Source organism: Ranitomeya imitator, chromosome 2 (assembly GCF_032444005.1).
Source record: "Ranitomeya imitator isolate aRanImi1 chromosome 2, aRanImi1.pri, whole genome shotgun sequence".
In the NCBI taxonomy this organism is placed as follows: Eukaryota; Metazoa; Chordata; class Amphibia; order Anura; family Dendrobatidae; genus Ranitomeya; species Ranitomeya imitator.
Window position 1 is genome coordinate 497,934,922 of NC_091283.1, and position 11,606 is coordinate 497,946,527.

Genomic DNA, 11,606 nt, shown 5'->3' on the forward strand with positions numbered 1-11,606 from the left:
ATCAACAGTGGGGTGTATCCAGACCATTAACAGTGGGGTGGGTCCACACCATCAACAGTTGGGTGAGTCCACACCATCAACAGTGGGGTGGGTCTACACCATCAACAGTGGGGTGGGTCCACACCATCAACAATTGCATTGGTCCAGGACATCAACAGTTGGTCCACATCCTGCTGCGGGGTCGGATCGGAGCATCCACAACATCTAATCAATTCTTCCAACAACCCACACCATGGGCACAGTGTGCTGGTCAGCCTCTTTGGCATCTGGAGGCCTCCACGTTGCCATCTTGCAACTGCTAAGCATTGTACAATGCACCACAGAAATTTTGCTGTGCTATACAAATGATCGTCATTCAGGGGTGTAATTTCCAGGTGGGATTGAAAATGAAACTTTGATGTCCTTATACTACCAATTCTAATATTGGTAAGTAGTGGTGAACTGTGTAGAAAAAAAAAGATGAAAATATTAAAATTGATTTTTTTTTATTGTTTAGCTCATCCTCTAACAACAATGGAATAAATGATACCAATAAAAGCCACAGTTTGTCCTAAAAAATACCAGCTTGCACACAGCTATGTTGACGGAAAAATATAAATGTTATGGGTCACAGAATTAGGTGACACAGAAACAAAAAATTGACATGCTACAGATCACATGCTGCTTCAGATCTGCAATGGTAAAATAAGCAGTGTGCACCTGAGACTTCAGGAATCTCATGAATCAGTACTGTAAAACGTTATGGTTTTCGAGGGAAAAGTCACAGGCAAAAAGATGCAACGTGTGTACAAGCCCATACTCTTTCTGATTTCCATGAAAGGTTCTAAGTTTGAGTCAACGCATAGAAGAGCGTAATGACGAGCTAAACCCCTTCACGACATCTGCCGTACATGTACGGCGCAAGTCGTAAGCGGGAGTATGGAGCGGGCTAACGGGGTGAGTCTGGCCCATACCCAGCAGGACAATCTCTGATAGTGGCATTTAACAAGCTTCGGTATGGGGGCGCATCATTCCATTCACCCATCGGCGTCCTGTCACATGATCGTAGGTCATTGATAGTTTGCTATGAGCCGGAGGTCTATAGAAGACGTCCATGTCTGAAATTATGGAGCTTCTCTGAATACCTGCCGGTGGCCGGGCTTCAGAAGGAGACCAAGATTTGTGCTATACACAGCGATGCTGTGGCGTCAGACGATCGTAGCTTCAAGTCCCCTAAGAGGACTATTAAGAACAGTGAAAAGTAAAGATGAAGTTTTACAAAAATATGAAAAAAAATGTTCAAATGACCCCTTTTCCTACATTCAAAATAAAGATGTTTAACCCCTTCATTACCGTGGGATTTTCGTTTTCCCGTGTTTGTTTTTCGCTCCCCTCCTTCCCAAAGCCATAACTTTTTTATTTTTCCGTCAATATGGTCACGTGAGGGCTTATTTTTTGCGGGACGAGTTGTACTTTTGAGCGACATCATTGGTTTTACCATGTCATGTAACAGAAAATGGGAAAAAATTCCAAGTGCAATTTCACACTTGTTTTTTGTTTGGCTTTTTTGCTAGGTTCACTAAATGCTAAAACTGACCTGCCATCATGATTCTCCAGGTCATTATGAGTTCATAGACACCAAACATGTCTAGGTTCTTTTTTATCTAAGTGGTGAAAAAAAAATTCCTAACTTTGCTAAAAAAGAAAATAATTACGCCATTTTCCTATACCCGTAGCGTCTCCATTTTTCGTGATCTGGCTTCGGTTGAGGGCTTATTTTTTGCGTGCCGAGCTGACGTTTTTAATGATACCATTTTGGTGCAGATACGTTCTTTTGATCACCCATTACTGCATTTTAATGCAATGTCGCGGCGACCAAAAAAACGTAATTCAGGAGTTTCAAATTTTGTCTCGCTACGCTGTTTAGCGATCAGGTTAATCCTTTTTTTTTTTTGATAGATCGGGCGATTCTAAACACGGCAATACCAAACATGCGTATATTTGATTTTTTTATTGTTTTATTTTGAATGGGGTGAAAGGGGGGTGATTTAATCTTTTATATTTTTTTCATATTTTTTATTTTTTTTACTTTTGCCATGCTTTAATAGCCTCCATGGGAGGCTGGAGCCTGGCACAACTAGATTGGCTCTGCTAAATAGGAGCGATGCTCAGATCGCTCCTATGTGGCAGAATTACAGGCTTGCCATGAGCGCCGACCACAGGGTGGCGCTCACAGCAAACCGGCATCAACAACCATAGAGGTCTCAAGGAGACCTCAGGTTGTCATGCTGACGCATCACTGACCCCCAATCATGGGACGGGGGTCGGCGATGCGCTCATTTCCGGCCTGATGGCTGGAAGCGGTAGTTAAATATACAAATAATTAAACCAATCAGAACACCATAAATGGAAAAAAAAATTCAAGAATGCCAAAATGAAGTTTTTTGTTGGTTGCAATTCCACAAACAATGCCGTAACAAGCGATCAAAACGTTGCGTTTCTCCCAAAATGGTATTAATAAAAACGTTGTCTCGCCCCGCAAAAAATAAGCCTGCACACAGCTCCATCGACGGAATAATAAAAACGCTACAGGTCTCGGAAGATGGAGACACAACCAGAAAAAAAATGTTTTTTTTTTTTAAACCTCTGTACGTTTTGGTATCGCCATATTCATACTGATGAGCAGAATCATATTGCGAGGTCAATTTTACCACAAAATGGACACCGTACAAACAATTCCCAAAAAAACTGTAGAATTGAAGGGGTTTTCACAATTTTCCCCAGATGGAATTTTTTTCCAGTACACTATGCGGTAAAATGAATGGTGTCGTTCAAAAGTACAAGTCGCCCCGCAGAAAAACAAACTCTCATATGTCTATGTGGACAGAAAAATTAAAAAAAAAATAGTTATGGCTCTGGGAAGAAGGGGGAGGAAAAAATGAAAACCCCCAAAAAGGAAATTGGTCCCTTCATGAAGGGGTTAAAAAACAAACTCTACTGAGGGATTTCCTCCATAGGAGCGTCCTCCCCCATATCCTGTCCAGGAAACAGCGCAGCAGTGCGAGCAGACTCTAGCAGAGTTATGGTTGCCTAGCAACATTGGAACGTTCACACTTTGCCGAGCGGCTGATTGGAGGAGGCGCGGGATGTTTACTCGTTACCTAGGAGACTTGGAGACTTTTTTTTGTAACCGTGTTCTGCATGGCTTCCCGGGGAAAGATGAAGCCCCCGAATCCCGGGACCACCACCCCTCGTGATAGACTCTTCACCGTGAAGGTCCGGCTGCGGGAGACCGGGGAGAAGTTCTGTGTGGCCGGCTGCAGCCAGCCTGTGACTGTGGGGGAGGTGAAGGAGAAGCTGGAGCTGCTGGCTGGGACCCCCAAACACCTGCAGGCTCTGTCCTACCTGGATGATGGTGGGTGACTGCATCTGCAGAAGTGGGAGCAGTCTATGCAAAGAAATGGGGCTGGGCTGCAGTACCAAGCACAGCCTGCAGGTACAGGTGGCGCTGTTTACACTCCCTGCAACAAAGAAATGTTGCCCTACAGCATCCCCTTATGTGGAGCACAAATATAACTGTCCTATTAGGAAAAACGAAACCTTTTCCCGCCTCGGCCAATTTTTCCACCTTAATTTTTCCCTTCCCTTCTTCCAAAAGCCATATTTTTTTCTTATAGACAAGGCTTTGTTTTTTTTGCAAGATGAGTTATAGTTTTGCATGACGCCATTTATTTCATCTTAAAATGTACTGTAAAATGGGGAGAAATGTACAAATGTGGCGAAATGTGTAAAAAGTGCAAGCCGCCATTGTATGTTTATAGCCATAGGTTTGACCTCACTATCTGTCTACTAGTCACATCATTCGTGTCATTTCATGTGTCTTCTCTTGTAGGGGACATGCCTGATGGCTCCACATTGAAGTTTAATGCAGTTATTCCCGGAGGAACGCTGGCTATGAGGGTCTGGCATTACGATGGTTTAACGGATCTGGTAACATTTGCAGCTAAAGGAGACTTAGCCAAGGTACTGTATGGCCCCTGTAGTGATTGTAATAGGGGTCTTCGGACGCACATTCAGCTGAAGTGTATTGTGGTGCAGAGACCTGTGGGGTCTGCATTCAGCAATACACGCTGCTGGCCAATCAAAGTCCAGGAGCTGACGTCAGCGTGCACGTGACTGGGGGCACATGGCAGTGGCGTAATTATCTCCCTTCGCTTGCACACTGCCAGCTTCAGAAGAGGACACCGCACGGCAGGGGAGCCGATGGGAGCTTTGTTTTTTTTCTTAAATAATTGAGTACACCGTGACCATACTACTATATGGATGACTATGGTCTGTGCATTATACTACATGGATGACTATGGACTACATTATACTATATGGATGACTATGGACTGTGCATTATACTACATGGATGACTATGGACTACATTATACTATATGGATGACTATGGTCTGTGCATTATACTACATGGATGACTATGGACTACATTATACTATATGGATGACTATGGTCTGTGCATTATACTACATGGATGACTATGGACTACATTATACTATATGGATGACTATGGTCTGTGCATTATACTACATGGATGACTATGGACTACATTATACTATATGGATGACTATGGTCTGTGCATTATACTACATGGATGACTATGGACTACATTATACTATATGGATGACTATATGGACTGTGCATTATACTACATGGATGACTATGGACTACATTATACTATATGGATGACTATGGACTGTGCATTATACTACATGGATGACTATGGACTACATTATACTACATGGATGACTATGGACTGTGCATTATACTACATGGATGACTATGGACTGTGCATTATACTACATGGATGACTATGGAGTGTGCATTATACTACATGGATGACTATGATGACTATGGACTGTGCATTATACTACATGGATGACTATGGACTGTGCATTATACTACATGGATGACTATGGGCTGTGCATTATACTACATGGATGACTATAGAGTGTGCATTATACTACATGGATGACTATGGACTGTGCATTATACTACATGGATGACTATGGTCTGTGCATTATACTACATGGATGACTATGGACTGTGCACTATACTACATGGATGACTATGGACTGTGCATTATACTATATGGATGACTATGGACTGTGCATTATACTACATGGATGACTATGATCTGTGCATTATACTACATGGATGACTATAGAGTGTGCATTATACTACATGGATGACTATGGACTGTGCATTATACTACATGGATGACTATGGTCTGTGCATTATACTACATGGATGACTATAGAGTGTGCATTATACTACATGAATGACTATGGACTGTGCATTATACTACATGGATGACTATGGACTGTGCATTATACTACATGCATGACTATGGACTGTGCACTATACTACATGGATGACTATGGGCTGTGCATTATACTACATGGATGACTATGGACTACATTATACTATATGGATGACTATGGGCTGTGCATTATACTACATGGATGACTATGGACTACATTATACTATATGGATGACTATGGACGGTGTACTATACTACATGGATGACTATGGACTACATTATACTATATGGATGACTATGGACTGTGCATTATACTATATGGATGACTATGGACTGTGCACTATACTACATGGATGACTATGGGCTGTGCATTATACTACATGGATGACTGTGGACTACATTATACTATATGGATGACTATGGACTGTGCATTATACTACATGGATGACTATAGAGTGTGCATTATACTACATGGATGACTATGGACTGTGCACTATACTACATGGATGACTATGGACTGCGCATTATACTATATCGATGACTATGGACTACATTATACTATATGGATGACTATGGACTGTGCACTATACTACATGGATGACTGTGGACTGTGCGTTATACTACATGGATGACTATGGACTGCATTATACTATATGGATGACTATGGACTGTGCACTATACTACATGGATGACTATGGGCTGTGCATTATACTACATGAATGACTATGGACTGTGCATTATATTGTATGGAGGACTATGGGCTGTGCATTATACTACATAAATGACTGTGGACTGTGCATTATACTACATGGAGGACTGTGGACTGTGCATTATATTGTATGAAGGACTATGGAGTGTGCATTATACTACATGAATGACTGTGGTCTGTGCATTATACTACATGGAGGACTATGGGCTGTGCATTATATTATATGGAGGACTATGGGCTGTGTATTATATTATATGGAGGACTATGGGCTGTTCATTATATTATAAGGAGGACTATGGGCTGTGCGTTATATATGGACGACTATGGAGAGTGCATTATATATTGAGGACTGTGGATGGTGCATTATATTATATGACGGACTATGGGCTGTGCATTATATTATATGGAGGACTATGGGCTGTGATTTTTATTATATGGAGGACTATGGGCTGTGTATTATATTATATGGAGGACTATGAGCTGTGATTTTTATTATATGGAGGACTATGGGCTGTGTATTATATGGAGGACTATGGGCTGTGCATTATATTATCTGGAGGACTATGGGCTGTGTATTATGTGTATTATATTATATGGAGGACTATGTGCTGTGCATTATATCATATGGAGGACTATGGGCTGTTCATTATACTATATGGAGGACTAAGGGCTATGCATTATATATGGAGGACTGTGGGCTGTGCATTATATATGGAGGACTGTGGGCTGTGCATTATATATGGAGGACTATAGATGGGGCATTATATTATATGGGGGACTTTAGGCTGTGCATTATATTATATGGAGGACTATGGGCTGTGCATTATACTATAGGGAGGACTATGGGCTGTGCATTATATATGGAGGACTGTGGGCTGTGCATTATATTATATGGGGGACTTTAGGCTGTGCATTATATTATATGGAGGACTATGGGCTGTGCATTATACTATATGGAGGACTATGGGCTGTGCATTATATATGGAGGACTTTGGTGAGTACATTATATATGGAGGACTGTGGAGGATGCACTATATTATATGGAGGACTGTGGGCTGTGTTTTATATTATATGGAGGACTATGGGCTGTGCATTATATTATATGGAGGACTATGGACTGTGCATTATCCTACACGAAGGACTATGGGCTGTGCATTATATTATATGGATGACTATGGGCTGTGCATTATACTATATAGAGGACTATGGGCTGTGCATTATATTATATGAAGGACTATGGGCTGTGCATTATATTATAAGGAGGACTATGGGCTGTGCATTATACTATATGGAGGACTATGAGCTGTACATTATGGAGGACTGTGGGCTGTGCATTATATATGGAGGACTATGGGCTGTGAAGTATATTATATGGAGGACTATGGGCTGTGCATTATGCTATGTGGAGGACTATGGGCTGTGCATTATACTATATGGAGGACTATGGGATGTGTATTATACTATATGGAAGACTATGGGATGTACTATATGAAGGACTGTGGAGGGTGCATTATATTATATGGAGGACTATGAGGTATGCATTATATGAAGGACTATAAGTTGTGCATTATACTATATGGAGGACTATGGGCTGTGCATTATATCATATGAAGGATATGGGCTGTGAATTATACTAATGTGGATGATTATGGACTGTGCATTATACTATATGAATAATATGAGCTGTGTATTATACCAATATGGAGGACTATGGAGGGTGCATTATATTTTATGGAGGACTATGGGATGCATTATACTATATGAAGGACAATGGGGTGCATTATACTATATGGAGGACTATGGGGTGCATTATTCTATATAGGGGGACTATGGGGAGTACATTATACTTATTCTATGTACGCCCTACTTCTGCTATGTACGCCCCTGGTGAGTATAATAGTTTATTTTGTCTATAGATTAAGAATAGCGTCAGAACAGGGGACATGTAGCACGATGGGAAATATATACCGGTATAGTGCCCAGGATAAGAGACATATACCAGGATGGGGGATATATATTAGGATGGGGCCCAGGATAAGGGGCATATACCAGGATGGGGGATAAATATATCAGTATGGGGCCCGGAATAAGGGACATATACCAGGATGGGGGATATATATTAGGATGGGGCCCAGGATAAGGGGCATATACCAGGATGGGGGATAAATATATCAGTATGGGGCCCGGAATAAGGGACATATACCAGGATGGGGGATATATGTCAGGATGGGGCCCATGATAAGGGGCATATACCAGGATGAGGGATATACAAATGAGGAAGGGGCCCAAGATAAGGGACATATACCAAGATGGGGAATATACTGTATATATATACCAGGATGGGGCCTAGGATAAGGGACATATACAAATATGGGGGATATATACTGTATATCAATTAGGATAGAGCCCAGGATTAGTGGCATACAGTTGTGCTCAAAAGTTTACATACCCCAGCAGAATTTTTGCTTTCTTGGCCTTTTTCAGAGACTATGAATGATAACACCAAAACTTTTTCTCCACTCATGGTTAGTGGTTGGGTGAAAGATAGGGGATATATACCAGGATGGAGCACATATGTATATACTAGGATGAAGGATATATACCAGGAGGGAGCACATATGGATATACCAGGATGGAGGACATATATTTATGATGGGAACTTACTCTGGAACTCTACCCCAACACATCAGACTCTCGCCTACCATAGAAACCTTCAAAAAGAACCTGAAGACCTACCTCTTCCGACAAGCCTCCAGCCTGCAGTGATCCTGAAGTTACTGAACCGCAGCACAACCTGCCCTACCCTCTCCTAGTGTTTCATCACCCATCCCCTGCAGACTGTGAGCCCTCGTGGGCAGGGTCCTCCCTCCTTATGTACCCGTGTGCCTTGTAATTTGCTCATGTTTAATGTATTTGTCTATATTTGCCCCGTATTCACATGTAAAGCGCCATGGAATAAATGGCGCTATACAAATGTATAATAATAAAAAAATAATAAATGGGGGGCCCCAGTGTAAATCATGCACCAGGGGCCCATCAGACTCTAGTTACGCCACTGGTCGGACTCCTAGTGATCAGACAGTGATGACATATCCTAATTATTGGCCCTTGATGTACCACTTTCTGTTCTGTGATGGCGGCTTCTGGAACTGCATAGTAACATTATTCCATTTTCTCCTCAGCTGATAAATGTGGGTGTCACCCCAGATTCTACATACAACACTGAGAATTCATTACGCTTGGATACAATGGAGAGGAAAGAGTGGCTGGCTACTAGAGCAGGCATAGCCCTGTACATCGCGGCCCACCGTGGCCACCTGCACATAGTGCGATTCCTTTCACGGATTGGTAAGATGGTTGGTGCGATCGGCCGTTAGTCTTTTATGTATTCTGATAACATGGGGAGAGAGAAGGATCCGTCCATTGAAATTTCAGCCGCCGATCTTTTTGTTCGGCAGGGACACATACTGCTGCCTGCGGGATCTGGTCGTAGTGGTCTCCTAGAGGACACAGGAGCGCTCAGCCGGGCTGACTGTTACTGTGACTCGGGGAGTCGTGAGAAACAGCTGTTGGCCAAAAATATGTGTTTAGGGGTCTTTCAGCCAGTGGTGTTCCCACATTTGCAACTTACCACCTACCCTGAGATCTGATGTCATTGCTGACCACTGTGTATTTCTGGTGTGTAGGGCACAATGTACAGTACAAGACCCAGCTTGGTAATACTCCTCTACACGTGGCAGCAGCCATGGGCCAAAATGACTGCCTCCAAGAGCTATTAAGTAATGGAGCCGAAACACAGGTCACCAACAGAAGAGGGCAGACAGCGCTGGACATGGCACGAACATGGGGGAAAGTGAAAAGCGAACAGAAGCTCTTCCTGTTCCAGTGGGAGGAGAGAGCGGCCAACGTATCGGTGAAAAGTCACCTGGAACGTTCCGAACTCTTCGCGCATCAAAAATTTGATTCGAAACAGAAGACCTGGTTGACGGGCTCGTGTGCAATAAAATACATGGCAAATCTCACCCAGGTGCAAGACTTCTTCGGGACACACATCAGTGCCCCACCAAAAAAGACACCTGTCCGAAAAAATGTAAAATAGACAAAAGAGGGTGAATAAAGAGATTGGCACTTTTTGAAGGATTAAATCATTCAGCGGGAAAGTACCGACAAAAAAGGGGAGAAAACCTCACAAAGGCCAGGACATGTGCCACACGCTGGTGGAGAGACTCCGCAGAGGAGGTAGCGGTATGGCACAATAACAGCACTCAAGATAACACACCTTAGGGTCGAAACATTTGATGTTAGCGTTCCCCACGACATGACGGCTAAAGCTCACTCATCTGGGGGGGCACACATTTTCTCCTGGATCTCTGACTTTGTGCACATGTAGGAAAAATAAAAAATAATCCAGCACCTCTGTACAATCTTCAGGCTTTATGTAATACATTTTCCGTATACAAATTAAACATCCAGCATGATACAAGCAGTAATATCCCAGGGACGAGTTTCAACCCCTCATGCGTGCTTTATCACAACTTGGATACAAGGTGGCATTAAAGGGAATCTGCCACCAGGTTGTTGCTATGTCATCTGAGAGAATCATGATGTAGAGGCAGAGACCCCGATTCCAGCGATGTATCACTTAATGGGCTGCTTGCTACAGTTTTGGTAAAATTACTGTTTTATCTGCTGCAGAGCTTGGAATGTTGAGCTCTGTATAACCCCGCCCACATCACCGATTGGCAGCTTTCTTACTGTTATCAAAACTACAGTAAGCAGCCCAGTAAGTGACACATTGCTGGAATCGTGGTCTCTGCCACTACATTATGCTGCTCTCAGATTAAACAGCAAAAACCTGACAGATTCCCTTTAACTCTATATTATACCAGATCTCTAATGATTGTAATAGGTATCAGCACATAGTACTATTAACATGTAATACTGTCATCATAAAATGACTGTTCAAACCAAGCACAGGCTCGCGGTGCACCTATGGCCGAGCAGTTCATTGCACCTTCCCGTCTACATGATTACCATTGATCTACGCCCTACTCTGAAACATCTCAGAAGCACGTGATTAGAGATTTATTTTTTTAATAAAAGGTAACACACAAAGAAACCACAAGGGTTCAAAACCTGATGCAAGGATATTACCGCTTGTATCATGCTGGCTGCTTCATTTTTATATTGGAAATGTATTAAATAAAGCCTGAAGATTTTATGGAGGTGCTTGATTATTTTTCCTCTTTTCTATATTTTGTTTTCAGGTCACAGCGGTCATGGGGCACTGAATAATAGGGGTAATACTTAGAAATTAAAAAACAAAAAACATACAAAATGTATTCATAGCATTACAGTGGATGGGGTGGTATACAAATATTACAGCAAGAACAAGGGTACTATGATATGCAAATGCAGCTGAGAAAATAATGTACAAGCATCATTAAATTGTTTCGAAGATCAGCGGAGGTGACCCCTGACGACATCATTAGCAGACCTTGGTTCTCATGCCAAGCGATTAGAATATGAATAGAGGACAGGCGCCATCTACGCAGCTTACAAAGGGCCTGTCGCTTGCATTCTTTTTACCTGATG

The 11,606-nt window shown here is 42.4% G+C and overlaps 1 protein-coding gene across 1 annotated transcript; it reads left to right on the forward strand.

Moving 5' to 3' along the window:
* Positions 1–3,163: 3,163 nt before the first annotated feature.
* ANKRD60 (ankyrin repeat domain 60) lies at positions 3,164–10,223 on the forward strand. The gene is made up of 4 exons (XM_069751539.1): positions 3,164–3,394; positions 3,872–4,002; positions 9,194–9,359; positions 9,698–10,223. The coding sequence occupies exons 1-4, from the start codon at positions 3,181–3,183 to the stop codon at positions 10,108–10,110; spliced, it is 924 nt and encodes a 307-aa protein (XP_069607640.1). The 5' UTR covers positions 3,164–3,180; the 3' UTR covers positions 10,111–10,223.
* Positions 10,224–11,606: the final 1,383 nt, after the last annotated feature.

Bases quoted from the DNA above. Each gene is read 5' to 3' on its own strand.
- ANKRD60 (XM_069751539.1), top strand. From the start codon at position 3,181: ATGGCTTCCCGGGGAAAGATGAAGCCCCCGAATCCCGGGACCACCACC. The intron at 4,003-9,193 runs GTACTGTATGGC...TTTTCTCCTCAG, and splicing joins CTAAAGGAGACTTAGCCAAG to CTGATAAATGTGGGTGTCAC. The intron at 9,360-9,697 runs GTAAGATGGTTG...TCTGGTGTGTAG, and splicing joins GCGATTCCTTTCACGGATTG to GGCACAATGTACAGTACAAG.